Source organism: Rana temporaria (genome assembly GCF_905171775.1).
Source record: "Rana temporaria chromosome 2 unlocalized genomic scaffold, aRanTem1.1 chr2p, whole genome shotgun sequence".
NCBI classification, from domain to species: domain Eukaryota; kingdom Metazoa; phylum Chordata; class Amphibia; order Anura; family Ranidae; genus Rana; species Rana temporaria.
The window spans coordinates 317358-336624 of record NW_024404418.1 but is presented as its reverse complement, the minus strand read 5'-3'; the positions used below and the strand labels follow the sequence as shown (position 1 = coordinate 336624).

At 49.5% G+C, this 19267-nt stretch overlaps 1 protein-coding gene across 4 annotated transcripts in view; it reads right to left on the bottom strand.

The window, feature by feature from the left end:
- Positions 1-19267, bottom strand: part of RECQL4 (RecQ like helicase 4) — a 75049-nt gene that overhangs the window by 43818 nt on the left and 11964 nt on the right. For all 4 annotated transcript variants that reach the window (XM_040334180.1, XM_040334182.1, XM_040334183.1 and 1 more), the window contains 5 exons: positions 18135-18264; positions 16820-16930; positions 16154-16273; positions 2096-2188; positions 1815-1951 (listed from right to left, as the gene is read on the bottom strand). In XM_040334180.1, coding sequence (XP_040190114.1) covers positions 1815-1951; positions 2096-2188; positions 16154-16273; positions 16820-16930; positions 18135-18264 — 591 coding nt within the window. The remainder of the gene's footprint in view (positions 1-1814; positions 1952-2095; positions 2189-16153; positions 16274-16819; positions 16931-18134; positions 18265-19267) is intronic.

Genomic DNA, 19267 nt, shown 5'->3' with positions numbered 1-19267 from the left:
CCGCCCAGACCTGGAGCCCCATCACCCCCAACCACCCCGCCCAGACCTGGAGCCCCATCACCTCCAATCACCCTGCCCAGACCTGGAGCCCCATCACCCCCAACCACCCCGCCCAGACCTGGGGCCCCATCACCCCCAACCACCCCGCCCAGACCTGGAGCCCCATCACCCCCAATCACCCCGCCCAGACCTGGAGCCCCATCACCCCCAACCACCCCGCCCAGACCTGGAGACCCATCACCCCCAACCACCCCGCCCAGACCTGGAGCCCCATCACCTCCAATCACCCTGCCCAGACCTGGAGCCCCATCACCCCCAACCACCCCGCCCAGACCTGGGGCCCCATCACCCCCAACCACCCCGCCCAGACCTGGAGCCCCATCACCCCCAACCACCCCGCCCAGACCTGGAGCCCCATCACCCCCAATCACCCCGCCCAGAACTGGAGCCCCATCACCTCGCCCAGAACTGGAGCCCCATCACCTCGCCCAGACCTGGAGCCCCATCATCCCCAATCACCCCGCCCAGACCTGGAGCCCCATCGCCTCCAATCGCCCAGACCTGGAGCCCCATCGCCTCCAATCGCCCAGACCTGGAGCCCCATCACCTCCAACCAACCCGCCCAGACCTGGAGCCCCATCACCTCCAACCAACCCGCCCAGACCTGGAGCCCCATCACCTCCAACCAACCCGCCCAGACCTGGAGCCCCATCACCTCCAACCACCCCGCCCAGACCTGGAGCCCCATCACCCCCAACCACCCCGCCCAGACCTGGAGCCCCATCACCCCGCCCAGACCTGGAGCCCCATCACCTCCAATCACCCTGCCCAGACCTGGAGCCCCATCACCTCCAATCACCCCGCCCAGACCTGGGGCCCCATCACCCCCAACCACCCCGCCCAGACCTGGAGCCCCATCACCCCCAACCACCCCGCCCAGACCTGGGGCCCCATCACCCCCAATCACCCCGCCCAGACCTGGAGCCCCATCACCCCCAACCACCCCGCCCAGACCTGGAGCCCCATCACCTCCAATCACCCTGCCCAGACCTGGAGCCCCATCACCCCCAACCACCCCGCCCAGACCTGGGGCCCCATCACCCCCAACCACCCCGCCCAGACCTGGAGCCCCATCACCCCCAATCACCCCGCCCAGAACTGGAGCCCCATCACCTCGCCCAGAACTGGAGCCCCATCACCTCGCCCAGACCTGGAGCCCCATCATCCCCAATCACCCCGCCCAGACCTGGAGCCCCATCGCCTCCAATCGCCCAGACCTGGAGCCCCATCGCCTCCAATCGCCCAGACCTGGAGCTCCATCACCTCCAATCGCCCAGACCTGGATCCCCATCACCTCGAATCGCCCAGACCTGGAGCTCCATCACCTCCAATCGCCCAGACCTGGAGCCCCATCACCTCCAATCGCCCAGACCTGGAGCCCCATCACCTCCAATCGCCCAGACCTGGAGCCCCATCACCTCCAATCGCCCAGACCTGGAGCCCCATCGCCTCCAATCGCCCAGACCTTGAGCCCCATCGCCTCCAATCGCCCAGACCTTGAGCCCCATCGCCTCCAATCGCCCAGACCTGGAGCCCCATCGCCTCAATTCAGCTGTCCAGGCCCGGAGACCTTTCACCGCTATTCACCCCTCCCAGCTTTATCATCTCTTCAGACTCTGAGCCCATTCTCCCATTGCTAATATTTTCCCGTACATAAAACAATACACCGCGGGAAAATCCTGGCCATACTGTGCAAGGTGTATAACACAGCTGGAAAGGAACTCTTTTAGCACAATGCTCAGTGGAAACGTTACCTGGTCATCCATCAGTGATACTAGCGGTGATATAACCAACGTGATGCACGAAGACCTCTTTGCATACAAATATGCTGGTAGCTGATAACACAGCGATTTCCCCATTCCTGTGGAGAGGATTACCAGGGAGGACAGACCTGAAATAGCAAAGATGGTTGGTGAGAAGACAGGAGGCAGCTTTATGGAACGGATAGAACACTGCCACGGATGAATCCGCAGCCTGTACCCCAAGACAGACGAGGAAAATGCTGCAAAACCCCCAGTGCAGGTACCAGTCTTACCGGACATAATCCTCATGACGGCCTCTTCCTGCCCTGGACGAAAACTCTGATAACCCAACTCAGCAAGTGCGGCATTCACCTCGGGGGGAGTATCTGTCAGCCAGAAAGGATTACATTAAGGATCTCGAAATCTGTCTTCCTCAAACATACATACATACATCGTACACAGTGACGCCAATCCTAGCACTAGGATTAGCCAGTACATATACATACATCGTACACAGTGACGCCAATCCTAGCACTGGGATTAGCCAGTACATATACATACATCGTACACAGTGACGCCAATCCTAGCACTGGGATTAGCCAGTTCATATACATACATCGTACACAGTGATGCCAATCCTAGCACTGGGATTAGCCAGTACATATACATACATCGTACACAGTGACGCCAATCCTAGCACTAGGATTAGCCAGTACATATACATACATCGTACACAGTGACGCCAATCCTAGCACTAGGATTAGCCAGTACATATACATACATCGTACACAGTGATGCCAATCCTAGCACTAGGATTAGCCAGTACATATACATACATCGTACACAGTGACGCCAATCCTAGCACTAGGATTAGCCAGTACATATACATACATCGTACACAGTGACGCCAATCCTAGCACTGGGATTAGCCAGTACATATACATACATCGTACACAGTGATGCCAATCCTAGCACTGGGATTAGCCAGTACATATACATACATCGTACACAGTGACGCCAATCCTAGCACTAGGATTAGCCAGTACATATACATACATCGTACACAGTGACGCCAATCCTAGCACTAGGATTAGCCAGTACATATACATACATCGTACACAGTGACGCCAATCCTAGCACTAGGATTAGCCAGTACATATACATACATCGTACACAGTGACGCCAATCCTAGCACTAGGATTAGCCAGTACATATACATACATCGTACACAGTGACGCCAATCCTAGCACTAGGATTAGCCAGTACATATACATACATCGTACACAGTGATGCCAATCCTAGCACTAGGATTAGCCAGTACATATACATACATCGTACACAGTGACGCCAATCCTAGCACTAGGATTAGCCAGTACATATACATACATCGTACACAGTGATGCCAATCCTAGCACTGGGATTAGCCAGTACATATACATACATCGTACACAGTGACGCCAATCCTAGCACTGGGATTAGCCAGTACATATACATACATCGTACACAGTGACGCCAATCCTAGCACTAGGATTAGCCAGTACATATACATACATCGTACACAGTGATGCCAATCCTAGCACTGGGATTAGCCAGTACATATACATACATCATACACAGTGATGCCAATCCTAGCACTAGGATTAGCCAGTACATATACATACATCGTACACAGTGATGCCAATCCTAGCACTAGGATTAGCCAGTACATATACATACATCGTACACAGTGACGCCAATCCTAGCACTAGGATTAGCCAGTACATATACATACATCGTACACAGTGACGCCAATCCTAGCACTAGGATTAGCCAGTACATATACATACATCGTACACAGTGACGCCAATCCTAGCACTGGGATTAGCCAGTACATATACATACATCGTACACAGTGACGCCAATCCTAGCACTAGGATTAGCCAGTACATATACATACATCGTACACAGTGATGCCAATCCTAGCACTGGGATTAGCCAGTACATATACATACATCGTACACAGTGACGCCAATCCTAGCACTAGGATTAGCCAGTACATATACATACATCGTACACAGTGATGCCAATCCTAGCACTGGGATTTGCCAGTACATATACATACATCGTACACAGTGACGCCAATCCTAGCACTAGGATTAGCCAGTACATATACATACATCGTACACAGTGATGCCAATCCTAGCACTAGGATTAGCCAGTACATATACATACATCGTACACAGTGACGCCAATCCTAGCACTAGGATTAGCCAGTACATATACATACATCGTACACAGTGATGCCAATCCTAGCACTGGGATTAGCCAGTACATATACATACATCGTACACAGTGACGCCAATCCTAGCACTGGGATTAGCCAGTACATATACATACATCGTACACAGTGACGCCAATCCTAGCACTAGGATTAGCCAGTACATATACATACATCGTACACAGTGATGCCAATCCTAGCACTGGGATTAGCCAGTACATATACATACATCATACACAGTGATGCCAATCCTAGCACTAGGATTAGCCAGTACATATACATACATCGTACACAGTGATGCCAATCCTAGCACTAGGATTAGCCAGTACATATACATACATCGTACACAGTGACGCCAATCCTAGCACTAGGATTAGCCAGTACATATACATACATCGTACACAGTGACGCCAATCCTAGCACTAGGATTAGCCAGTACATATACATACATCGTACACAGTGACGCCAATCCTAGCACTGGGATTAGCCAGTACATATACATACATCGTACACAGTGACGCCAATCCTAGCACTAGGATTAGCCAGTACATATACATACATCGTTCACAGTGACGCCAATCCTAGCACTAGGATTAGCCAGTAGATATACATACATCGTACACAGTGACGCCAATCCTAGCACTAGGATTAGCCAGTACATATACATACATCGTACACAGTGATGCCAATCCTAGCACTGGGATTAGCCAGTACATATACATACATCGTACACAGTGATGCCAATCCTAGCACTAGGATTAGCCAGTACATATACATACATCGTACACAGTGACGCCAATCCTAGCACTAGGATTAGCCAGTACATATACATACATCGTACACAGTGACGCCAATCCTAGCACTAGGATTAGCCAGTACATATACATACATCGTACACAGTGACGCCAATCCTAGCACTGGGATTAGCCAGTACATATACATACATCGTACACAGTGATGCCAATCCTAGCACTAGGATTAGCCAGTACATATACATACATCGTACACAGTGATGCCAATCCTAGCACTAGGATTAGCCAGTACATATACATACATCGTACACAGTGACGCCAATCCTAGCACTAGGATTAGCCAGTACATATACATACATCATACACAGTGATGCCAATCCTAGCACTGGGATTAGCCAGTACATATACATACATCGTACACAGTGATGCCAATCCTAGCACTGGGATTAGCCAGTTCATATACATACATCGTACACAGTGATGCCAATCCTAGCACTAGGATTAGCCAGTACATATACATACATCGTACACAGTGATGCCAATCCTAGCACTAGGATTAGCCAGTACATATACATACATCGTACACAGTGATGCCAATCCTAGCACTGGGATTGGCCAGTACATATACATACATCGTACACAGTGATGCCAATCCTAGCACTGGGATTAGCCAGTACATATACATACATCGTACACAGTGATGCCAATCCTAGCACTAGGATTAGCCAGTACATATACATACATCGTACACAGTGATGCCAATCCTAGCACTAGGATCAGCCAGTACATATACATACATCGTACACAGTGACGCCAATCCTAGCACTAGGATTAGCCAGTACATATACATACATCGTACACAGTGATGCCAATCCTAGCACTGGGATTAGCCAGTACATATACATACATCGTACACAGTGATGCCAATCCTAGCACTAGGATTAGCCAGTACATATACATACATCGTACACAGTGATGCCAATCCTAGCACTAGGATTAGCCAGTACATATACATACATCGTACACAGTGACGCCAATCCTAGCACTAGGATTAGCCAGTACATATACATACATCGTACACAGTGACGCCAATCCTAGCACTAGGATTAGCCAGTACATATACATACATCGTACACAGTGATGCCAATCCTAGCACTAGGATTAGCCAGTACATATACATACATCGTACACAGTGATGCCAATCCTAGCACTAGGATTAGCCAGTACATATACATACATCGTACACAGTGACGCCAATCCTAGCACTAGGATTAGCCAGTACATATACATACATCGTACACAGTGACGCCAATCCTAGCACTAGGATTTGCCAGTACATATACATACATCGTACACAGTGATGCCAATCCTAGCACTAGGATTAGCCAGTACATATACATACATCGTACACAGTGATGCCAATCCTAGCACTAGGATTAGCCAGTACATATACATACATCGTACACAGTGACGCCAATCCTAGCACTAGGATTAGCCAGTACATATACATACATCGTACACAGTGACGCCAATCCTAGCACTAGGATTAGCCAGTAGATATACATACATCGTACACAGTGACGCCAATCCTAGCACTAGGATTAGCCAGTACATATACATACATCGTACACAGTGACGCCAATCCTAGCACTAGGATTAGCCAGTACATATACATACATCGTACACAGTGATGCCAATCCTAGCACTGGGATTAGCCAGTACATATACATACATCGTACACAGTGACGCCAATCCTAGCACTAGGATTAGCCAGTACATATACATACATCGTACACAGTGATGCCAATCCTAGCACTAGGATTAGCCAGTACATATACATACATCGTACACAGTGATGCCAATCCTAGCACTAGGATTAGCCAGTACATATACATACATCGTACACAGTGACGCCAATCCTAGCACTAGGATTAGCCAGTACATATACATACATCGTACACAGTGACGCCAATCCTAGCACTAGGATTTGCCAGTACATATACATACATCGTACACAGTGATGCCAATCCTAGCACTAGGATTAGCCAGTACATATACATACATCGTACACAGTGATGCCAATCCTAGCACTAGGATTAGCCAGTACATATACATACATCGTACACAGTGACGCCAATCCTAGCACTAGGATTAGCCAGTACATATACATACATCGTACACAGTGACGCCAATCCTAGCACTAGGATTAGCCAGTAGATATACATACATCGTACACAGTGATGCCAATCCTAGCACTGGGATTTGCCAGTACATATACATACATCGTACACAGTGACGCCAATCCTAGCACTAGGATTAGCCAGTACATATACATACATCGTACACAGTGACGCCAATCCTAGCACTAGGATTAGCCAGTACATATACATACATCGTACACAGTGACGCCAATCCTAGCACTAGGATTTGCCAGTACATATACATACATCGTACACAGTGACGCCAATCCTAGCACTAGGATTTGCCAGTACATATACATACATCGTACACAGTGATGCCAATCCTAGCACTAGGATTAGCCAGTACATATACATACATCGTACACAGTGATGCCAATCCTAGCACTAGGATTAGCCAGTACATATACATACATCGTACACAGTGATGCCAATCCTAGCACTGGGATTAGCCAGTACATATACATACATCGTACACAGTGACGCCAATCCTAGCACTAGGATTAGCCAGTACATATACATACATCGTACACAGTGACGCCAATCCTAGCACTAGGATTAGCCAGTACATATACATACATCGTACACAGTGATGCCAATCCTAGCACTGGGATTAGCCAGTTCATATACATACATCGTACACAGTGATGCCAATCCTAGCACTAGGATTAGCCAGTACATATACATACATCGTACACAGTGATGCCAATCCTAGCACTAGGATTAGCCAGTACATATACATACATCGTACACAGTGATGCCAATCCTAGCACTGGGATTAGCCAGTACATATACATACATCGTACACAGTGATGCCAATCCTAGCACTAGGATTAGCCAGTACATATACATACATCGTACACAGTGATGCCAATCCTAGCACTAGGATTAGCCAGTACATATACATACATCGTACACAGTGACGCCAATCCTAGCACTAGGATTAGCCAGTACATATACATACATCGTACACAGTGATGCCAATCCTAGCACTAGGATTAGCCAGTACATATACATACATCGTACACAGTGACGCCAATCCTAGCACTAGGATTAGCCAGTACATATACATACATCGTACACAGTGATGCCAATCCTAGCACTAGGATTAGCCAGTACATATACATACATCGTACACAGTGATGCCAATCCTAGCACTAGGATTAGCCAGTACATATACATACATCGTACACAGTGATGCCAATCCTAGCACTAGGATTAGCCAGTACATATACATACATCGTACACAGTGATGCCAATCCTAGCACTGGGATTAGCCAGTACATATACATACATCGTACACAGTGATGCCAATCCTAGCACTAGGATTAGCCAGTACATATACATACATCGTACACAGTGATGCCAATCCTAGCACTGGGATTAGCCAGTACATATACATACATCGTACACAGTGATGCCAATCCTAGCACTGGGATTAGCCAGTACATATACATACATCGTACACAGTGATGCCAATCCTAGCACTAGGATTAGCCAGTACATATACATACATCGTACACAGTGACGCCAATCCTAGCACTAGGATTAGCCAGTACATTCCAATGGGCAACAAATAAAGAGCCAAGGTTAAACCTGGGGGTGAAGCTGTAGCATAAAAATGCATATAAAAATGGCCCTTAAAAATATAAGGCTGGGGGGTCATTGGCAGCATTCCAATACTACAAGGAATGCAATAAGAAACGTAAAAGCGCAATCAGGGCAGCTAAAATAGGCCACAAGAGACACATAGCGGAGCAGAAGAGAGTAAAAACAAAATCCCCAAAAATGATTAATTATATTAACAGTATGAGTGGGAGGTCAGAGCACATTGGCCCCATAAGGGATGATCCGGGAAGTTGGTTACAAGTGACAAAGAGAAGGCAACTTTGCTAAAATGCATTCTTCTGAGTTACAAAGGAAAAGGAGGAGTAGAACAACCAGGACTGTACTGTTAGTTACACGTCACAGAATATACCTTTGTGGCCAACAGAAGCCGGTGTCTAAAAAGACTTAAAAATCTTATCACCAGGACCAGATGGCTTACACCCGAGAGTCCTCAAAGAACTTAGCCAGGTTATAGCCAGACCGTCAGTCCTCATTTTTATGGAGAGTTTACTGACTGGAGAAAAAAAAAGCCAAGATATATAAAACGGGAAACTAACGACCGGTCTGTGGATGTGGTGTATCTAGATAAAGGAAGGCCTGTAGACGTGGTGTATCTGGATAAAGGAAGGCCCGTAGACGTGGTGTATCTAGATAAAGGAAGGCCTGTAGATGTGGTGTATCTAGATAAAGGAAGGCCCGTAGACGTGGTGTATCTAGATAAAGGAAGGTCTGTAGGCGTGGTGTATCTAGATAAAGGAAGGCCCGTAGATGTGGTGTATCTGGATAAAGGAAGGCCCGTAGATGTGGTGTAGCTAGATAAAGGAAGGCCCGTAGATGTGGTGTATCTAGATAAAGGAAGGCCCGTAGACGTGGTGTATCTAGATAAAGGAAGGTCTGTAGACGTGGTGTATCTAGATAAAGGAAGGTCTGTAGATGTGGTGTATCTGGATAAAGGAAGGCCCGTAGACGTGGTGTATCTGGATAAAGTAAGGTCTGTAGACGTGGTGTATCTAGATAAAGGAAGGTCCGTAGACGTGGTGTATCTGGATAAAGGAAGGTCTGTAGACGTGGTGTATCTAGATAAAGGAAGGCCCGTAGATGTGGTGTATCTAGACAAAGGAAGGCCTGTAGATGTGGTGTATCTGGATAAAGGAAGGCCCGTAGATGTGGTGTATCTGGATAAAGGAAGGCCCGTAGACGTGGTGTATCTAGATAAAGGAAGGCCTGTAGATGTGGTGTATCTAGATAAAGGAAGGCCCGTAGATGTGGTGTATCTGGATAAAGGAAGGCCCGTAGACGTGATGTATCTAGATAAAGGTAGGTCCGTAGACGTGGTGTATCTAGATAAAGGAAGGCCTGTAGATGTGGTGTATCTGGATAAAGGAAGGCCTGTAGACGTGATGTATCTAGATCAGGGGTGGGCAATCTCGGCCCTCCAGCTGTGGTGAAACTGCAAATCCCATCATGCCTCTGCCTCTAGGAGTCATGCCTGTGATTGTCAGGGTCTTGCAATGTCTCATGGGACTTGTAGTTTCAAAACAGCTGGAGGGCCGAGTTTGCCCAGGCCTGATCTAGATAAAGGTAGGTCCGTAGACGTGGTGTATCTAGATAAAGGTAGGTCCGTAGACGTGGTGTATCTAGATAAAGGAAGGTCTGTGGTGTATCTAGATAAAGGAAGGTCCGTAGATGTGGTGTATCTGGATAAAGGAAGGCCCGTAGATGTGGTGTATCTGGATAAAGGAAGGCCCGTAGACGTGGTATATCTGGATAAAGGAAGGCCCGTAGACGTGGTGTATCTAGATAAAGGAAGACCCGTAGATGTGGTGTATCTAGATAAAGGAAGGCCCGTAGATGTGGTGTATCTAGATAAAGGAAGACCCGTAGATGTGGTGTATCTAGATAAAGGAAGGCCCGTAGACGTGGTGTATCTGGATAAAGGAAGGCCCGTAGATGTGGTGTATCTAGATAAAGGAAGGCCCGTAGACGTGGTGTATCTAGATAAAGGAAGGCCCGTAGATGTGGTGTATCTAGATAAAGGAAGGCCCGTAGACGTGGTGTATCTGGATAAAGGAAGGCCCGTAGACGTGATGTATCTAGATAAAGGAAGTCCCGTAGACGTGATGTATCTAGATGAAGGTAGGTCCGTAGACGTGGTGTATCTAGATAAAGGAAGGTCTGTGGTGTATCTAGATAAAGGAAGGTCCGTAGACGTGGTGTATCTAGATAAAGGAAGGTCCGTAGACGTGGTGTATCTAGATAAAGGAAGGCCCGTAGATGTGGTGTATCTAGATAAAGGAAGGTCTGTAGATGTGGTGTATCTAGATAAAGGAAGACCCGTAGATGTGGTGTATCTAGATAAAGGAAGGCCCGTAGACGTGGTGTATCTAGATAAAGGAAGGCCCGTAGACGTGGTGTATCTAGATAAAGGAAGGCCCGTAGACGTGATGTATCTAGATAAAGGAAGGCCCGTAGACGTGGTGTATCTAGATAAAGGAAGGCCCGTAGATGTGGTGTATCTAGATAAAGGTAGGTCCGTAGATGTGGTGTATCTAGATAAAGGAAGGTCTGTGGTGTATCTAGATAAAGGAAGACCTGTGGATGTGGTGTATCTGGATAAAGAAAGGCCCGTAGACGTGGTGTATCTGGATAAAGGAAGGCCCGGAGACGTGGTGTATCTAGATAAAGGAAGGTCTGTAGACGTGGTGTATCTAGATAAAGGAAGGTCCGTAGACGTGGTGTATCTAGATAAAGGAAGGCCTGTAGATGTGGTGTATCTAGATAAAGGAAGGTCCGTAGACGTGGTGTATCTGGATAAAGGAAGGTCTGTAGACGTGGTGTATCTGGATAAAGGAAGGTCTGTAGACGTGATGTATCTGGATAAAGGAAGGCCCGTAGATGTGGTGTATCTGGATAAAGGAAGGTCTGTAGACGTGGTGTTTCTAGATAAAGGAAGGTCCGTAGACGTGGTGTATCTAGATAAAGGAAGGTCCGTAGACGTGGTGTATCTAGATAAAGGAAGGCCCGTAGATGTGGTGTATCTAGATAAAGTAAGGCCCGTAGACGTGGTGTATCTAGATAAAGGAAGGCCCGTAGATGTGGTGTATCTAGATAAAGGAAGGCCTGTAGATGTGGTGTATCTGGATAAAGGAAGGCCCGTAGACGTGGTGTATCTAGATAAAGGAAGGCCCGTAGACGTGGTGTATCTGGATAAAGGAAGGCCCGTAGACGTGGTGTATCTGGATAAAGGAAGGCCTGTAGATGTGGTGTATCTAGATAAAGGAAGGTCCGTAGATGTGGTGTATCTAGATAAAGGAAGGCCCGTAGACGTGGTGTATCTGGATAAAGGAAGGTCCGTAGACGTGGTGAATCTAGATAAAGGAAGGCCCGTAGACGTGGTGTATCTAGATAAAGGAAGGTCCGTAGATGTGGTGTATCTAGATAAAGGAAGGCCCATAGACGTGGTGTATCTGGATAAAGGAAGGTCCGTAGACGTGGTGTATCTAGATAAAGGAAGGCCCGTAGACGTAGTATATCTGGATAAAGGAAGGCCCGTAGACGTGGTGTATCTAGATAAAGGAAGGCCCGTAGACGTAGTATATCTGGATAAAGGAAGGCCCGTAGACGTGGTGTATCTAGATAAAGGAAGGCCCGTAGACGTGGTGTATCTGGATAAAGGAAGGTCTGTAGATGTGGTGTATCTGGATAAAGGAAGGCCTGTGGTGTATCTTGATAAAGGAAGGCCCGTAGACGTGGTGTATCTGGATAAAGGAAGGCCTGTGGTGTATCTGGATAAAGGAAGGCCCGTAGATGTGGTGTATCTGGATAAAGGAAGGCCTGTAGACGTGGTGTATCTGGATAAAGGAAGGTCTGTAGATGTGGTGTATCTGGATAAAGGAAGGTCTGTGGTGTATCTGGATAAAGGAAGGCCCGTAGACGTGGTGTATCTGGATAAAGGAAGGTCTGTAGATGTGGTGTATCTGGATAAAGGAAGGCCTGTGGTGTATCTGGATAAAGGAAGGCCCGTAGATGTGGTGTATCTGGATAAAGGAAGACCTGTAGACGTGGTGTATCTGGATAAAGGAAGGTCCGTAGACGTGGTGTATCTAGATAAAGGAAGGCCCGTAGACGTGGTGTATCTAGATAAAGGAAGGCCCGTAGACGTGGTGTATCTAGATAAAGGAAGGCCCGTAGATGTGGTGTATCTGGATAAAGGAAGGCCCGTAGACGTGGTGTATCTGGATAAAGGAAGGCCCGTAGACGTGGTGTATCTGGATAAAGGAAGACCCGTAGATGTAGTGTATCTAGATAAAGGAAGGCCCGTAGACGTGGTGTATCTGGATAAAGGAAGGTCCGTAGACGTGGTGTATCTAGATAAAGGAAGGTCTGTAGACGTGGTGTATCTGGATAAAGGAAGGCCCGTTGACGTGGTGTATCTGGATAAAGGAAGGTCCGTAGACGTGGTGTATCTGGATAAAGGAAGGTCTGTAGACGTGGTGTATCTAGATAAAGGAAGGTCTGTAGATGTGGTGTATCTAGATAAAGGAAGGCCCGTAGATGTGGTGTATCTAGATAAAGGGAGACCGGTAGACGTGGTGTATCTGGATAAAGGAAGGCCCGTAGATGTGGTGTATCTAGATAAAGAAAGGTCCGTAGATGTGGTGTATCTGGATAAAGGAAGGTCCGTAGACGTGGTGTATCTGGATAAAGGAAGGCCCGTAGATGTGGTGTATCTAGATAAAGGAAGGCCCGTAGATGTGGTGTATCTAGATAAAGGAAGGCCCGTAGATGTGGTGTATCTGGATAAAGGAAGGCCCGTAGATGTGGTGTATCTAGATAAAGGAAGGCCCGTAGATGTGGTGTATCTAGATAAAGGAAGGCCCGTAGATGTGGTGTATCTAGATAAAGGAAGGCCCGTAGATGTGGTGTATCTAGATAAAGGAAGGCCCGTAGACGTGGTGTATCTAGATAAAGGAAGGTCCGTAGACGTGGTGTATCTGGATAAAGGAAGGTCCGTAGACGTGGTGTATCTAGATAAAGGAAGGTCCGTAGATGTGGTGTATCTGGATAAAGGAAGGCCCGTAGACGTGGTGTATCTGGATAAAGGAAGGCCCGTAGACGTGGTGTATCTGGATAAAGGAAGGCCCGTAGACGTGGTGTATCTGGATAAAGGAAGGTCCGTAGACGTGGTGTATCTGGATAAAGGAAGGCCCGTAGACGTGGTGTATCTGGACTTTGTCAAAACAAAGCTAAGCAGGGTAGTGGGGTGTTCTGTCCAGTTCTGGTCACCAGTCCTCAGGAAAGATTTGCTGGAACTGGAGAGAGTCTGGAGAAGGACAGCAAAGCTATAAGGGGATTGGAGGACCTCAAATTATGAGAAACGACTGCAAACATTAAACTCTCCACATCACATCCTCAATAAGGATAACAAGCCCTATACCAGAGAAAGTCATACCCCCGTGGATAATGGGCCCTCACCCAGAGAGAAAGTCATACCCCCGTGGATAATGGGCCCTCACCCAGAGAAAGTCATACCCCCGTGGATAACGGGCCCTCACCCAGAGAAAGTCATACCCCCGTGGATAACGGGCCCTCACCCAGAGAGAAAGTCATATCCCCGTGGATAACGGGCCCCATCCCAGAGAGAAAGTCATACCCCCGTGGATAACGGGCCCTCACCCAGAGAAAGTCATACCCCCGTGGATAACGGGCCCTCACCCAGAGAGAAAGTCATACCCCCGTGGATAACGGGCCCTCACCCAGAGAGAAAGTCATATCCCCGTGGATAACGGGCCCCATCCCAGAGAGAAAGTCATACCCCCGTGGATAACGGGCCCTCACCCAGAGAAAGTCATACCCCCGTGGATAACGGGCCCTCACCCAGAGAGAAAGTCATACCCCCGTGGATAACGGGCCCCATCCCAGAGAGAAAGTCATACCCCCGTGGATAACGGGCCCCATCCCAGAGAGAAAGTCATAACGGGCCCTCACCCAGAGAGAAAGTCATACCCCCGTGGAGAACTGGCCCTCACCCAGAGAAAAAGTCATATCTCCGTGGATAACGGGCCCTCACCCAGAGAAAAAGTCATATCTCCGTGGATAACGGGCCCCATCCCAGAGAAAAAGTCATATCTCCGTGGATAACGGGCCCCTTCCCAGAGAGAAAGTCATACCCCCCCGTGGATAATGGGCCCTCACCCAGAGAAAGTCATACCCCCGTGGATAACGGGCCCCATCCCAGAGAGAAAGTCATACCCCCGTGGATAACGGGCCCCATCCCAGAGAGAAAGTCATACCCCCGTGGATAACGGGCCCCATCCCAGAGAGAAAGTCATACCCCCGTGGATAACGGGCCCCATCCCAGAGAGAAAGTCATACCCCCGTGGATAACGGGCCCTCACCCAGAGAAAGTCATACCCCCGTGGATAACGGGCCCTCACCCAGAGAAAGTCATACCCCCGTGGATAACGGGCCCCATCCCAGAGAGAAAGTCATACCCCCGTGGATAACGGGCCCTCACCCAGAGAGAAAGTCATACCCCCGTGGATAACGGGCCCTCACCCAGAGAGAAAGTCATACCCCCGTGGATAACGGGCCCTCACCCAGAGAAAGTCATACCGCCGTGGATAACGGGCCCTCACCCAGAGAAAGTCATACCCCCGTGGATAACGGGCCCTCACCCAGAGAAAGTCATACCCCCGTGGAAAACGGGCCCCATCCCAGAGAGAAAGTCATACCCCCGTGGATAACGGGCCCTCACCCAGAGAGAAAGTCATACCCCCGTGGATAACGGGCCCTCACCCAGAGAAAGTCATACCCCCGTGGATAACTGGCCCTCACCCAGAGAAAGTCATACCCCCGTGGATAATGGGCCCTCACCCAGAGAAAGTCATACCCCCGTGGATAACGGGCCCTCACCCAGAGAAAGTCATACCCCCGTGGATAATGGGCCCTCACCCAGAGAGAAAGTCATACCCCCGTGGATAACGGGCCCTCACCCACAGAGAAAGTCATACCCCCGTGGATAACGGGCCCTCACCCAGAGAGAAAGTCATACCCCCGTGGATAATGGGCCCTCACCCAGAGAAAGTCATACCCCCGTGGATAACGGGCCCTCACCCAGAGAAAGTCATACCCCCGTGGATAATGGGCCCTCACCCAGAGAGAAAGTCATACCCCCGTGGATAACGGGCCCTCACCCACAGAGAAAGTCATACCCCCGTGGATAACGGGCCCCATCCCAGAGAGAAAGTCATACCCCCGTGGATAACGGGCCCTCACCCAGAGAGAAAGTCATACCCCCGTGGATAACGGGCCCTCACCCAGAGAAAGTCATACCCCCGTGGATAACGGGCCCTCACCCAGAGAAAGTCATACCCCCGTGGATAACGGGCCCTCACCCAGAGAAAGTCATACCCCCGTGGAAAACGGGCCCCATCCCAGAGAGAAAGTCATACCCCCGTGGATAACGGGCCCTCACCCAGAGAGAAAGTCATACCCCCGTGGATAACGGGCCCTCACCCAGAGAGACATTCATACCTCGGACTGCCCCCGATGGTTCCAGCTCATAAAGAGGCGTCATGGCGGGAGGGCGTGTGGCTGGTTCATATACTGGTCTGACCACTTCATGGGTCACATTGTGATGATCTTCACAGATTTCTGAAAACAAACACAGTAAACCATGTCAGTGTGTCGGCAGCACTCCTATGTATACCGCCAGATGGCTGAGCCTTCTCCCCTTTGGTATTTATTAGGAAAAAACAGCAAAGTACAGCAGACCATACCAACCAATCACAACTCATCTCTTCTTTGCACATACAATCCGATTGGTTGTTACGGGATGACACTGCCTTATTGCACAAATTCAAATTCCCTCTCCGGGGTGAGATTATTTTCCATGTGGAAGACAAAACTGGATAGAATGAGTGCCACCCGATGGGGCATACCACCTGGAGGGCTGTACCATTATGGGCGGTATATTTAAAGCACATTGAATGGGCCAATGCAGACTATCTGGGGGGGGGGGGGGGTGTACCATTATGTGTGGGGTGGGGGGAGTATAATTAAAGCACAATGGTTGGGCTTTGCGATTACATCCATACAATACACAGGAGAGAGAAACATTTCAGAAAACAGGAAGAGGAGAAAGTTCTGCAGGTAAGATGATCGGGTTGCCCTAAATGAATCCCATTATGTGCCCCTCACCAGTTATGGTGGCCATCTGAGTGTTGGTCATCCTGGCCACATCCTCCAATGATGGTGGCACCCTCTCCTCCTCCTCCGGCTCGGTCTCCTCCGGCTTTGTGACTGGAAGTACTGGAAGGAGAGAAGACACGACGCTCAATGAGTCTTACTCTTCACCACAGACAAAAACCCATTCACAATTCATAGCAGGCCGAGTAATGTACCAACATCTCCTACCTCTCCGTGATGAGGTCTCCAAGCCAATGTTTCTACCCCATCTACTGTGCCCCATGGCATGTAGGGTGGTCTGCCCACCATGGAGTAATGCCACCCACCTTGGGGGTCTTCCCACCCACCTTGGGGGTCTTCCCACCCACAGTTCATAGCAGGCCGAGTAATGTACCAACATCCCCTACCTCCCCGTGATGAGGTCTCCAAGCCAATGTTTCTACCCCATCTACTGTGCACCATGGCATGTAGGGTGGTCTGCCCACCACGGAGTAATGCCACCCACCTTGGGGGTCTTCCCACCCACCCACCTTGGGGGTCTTCCCACCCACAGTTCATAGCAGGCCGAGTAATGTACCAACATGTCTTACCTCTCTGTGATGAGGTCTCCAAGCCAATGTTTATACCCCATCTACTGTGCACCATGGCATGTAGGGTGGTCTGCCCACCATGGAGTAATGCCACCCACCTTGGGGGTCTTCCCACCCACCCACCTTGGGGGTCTTCCCACCCACCCACCTTGGGGGTCTTCCCACCCACAGTTCATAGCAGGCCGAGTAATGTACCAACATCTCCTACCTCTCCGTGATGAGGTCTCCAAGCCAATGTTTCTACACCATCTACTGTGCCCCATGGCATGTAGGGTGGTCTGCCCACCATGGAGTAATGCCACCCACCTTGGGGGTCTTACCACCCACCCACATTGGGGGTCTTACCACCCACCCACATTGGGGGTCTTCCCACCCACGGTTACATTCTCCTTAACAAATAAACCTTCAGCAGGGAGAAGGAGACTCCTCGTAATGGCCGTGGCAGCAAAGACATGAGAAGCCAACCACAGAGCGCCCGAGAAATATAATAAACCATTCGAGTAACAAACCCAGGAACGTTCATTTTAGGTGAAGACTCCCTTTACCGCGTTCTTGTCTGGATTTCATTTTCTGATATTTTAATGAAAGCAAGGAGTTTATTTTTGAAGAAACATTTCCATGTGTGTCTATGGGACTCTTCTAACCCCAAGGAAAAGTGGTGTAACCGCTAGCAACCGTCACAACTTATTAATGAACCTGCTAGTGTCACCCGACTGCCATTATAATGTGTTACATACCTTTGCCGGGACACTGTGACGCCCAATGGCCCATCATGCCACAATGGAAGCAAGTATCCTCACTGTGGTTAAAATGTTTTCCTCCTCCACCAAACTGCTCTCCCTTCTTCTGAAACTTCTGCTTCCACATCTGGAAAACAAGGAGATATAAATGTAGAGACAAGGAGGACGCTGGCCTAGCCACAGCTCCATACCGTCCCAGCCATAGCTCCATACAAAGCCAGACAAGGAGGACGCTGGCCCGGCCACAGCTCCATACCGCCCCATAGAAAGCCAGACAAGGAGGACGCTGGCCCGGCCACAGCTCCATACCGCCCCATAGAAAGCCAGAAAAGGAGGACGCTGGCCTAGTCACAGCTCCATACCGCCCCATAGAAAGCCAGACAAGGAGGACGCTGGCCTAGCCACAGCTCCATACCGCCCCATAGAAAGCCAGACAAGGAGGACGCTGGCCTAGCCACAGCTCCATACCGTCCCAGCCATAGCTCCATACAAAGCCAGACAAGGAGGACGCTGGCCCGGCCACAGCTCCATACCGCCCCATAGAAAGCCAAACAAGGAGGACGCTGGCCTAGTCACAGCTCCATACCGCCCCATAGAAAGCCAGACAAGGAGGACGCTGGCCCGGCCACAGCTCCATACCGCCCCATAGAAAGCCAGAAAAGGAGGACGCTGGCCTAGTCACAGCTCCATACCGCCCCATAGAAAGCCAGACAAGGAGGACGCTGGCCTAGCCACAGCTCCATACCGCCCCATAGAAAGCCAGACAAGGAGGACGCTGGCCTAGCCACAGCTCCATACCGCCCCATACAAAGCCAGACAAGGACGACGCTGGCCTAGCCACAGCTCCATACCGCCCCATAGAAAGCCAGACAAGGAGGACGCTGGCCTAGCCATAGCTCCATACCACCCCATACAAAGCCAGACAAGGAGGACTCTGGCCTAGTCACAGCTCCATACCGCCCCATACAAAGCCAGACAAGGAGGACACTGGCCTAGCCACAGCTCCATACCGCCCCATAGAAAACCAAACAAGGAGGACGCTGGCCTAGTCACAGCTCCATACCGCCCCATAGAAAGCCAGACAAGGAGGACGCTGGCCTAGCCACAGCTCCATACCGTCCCATAGAAAG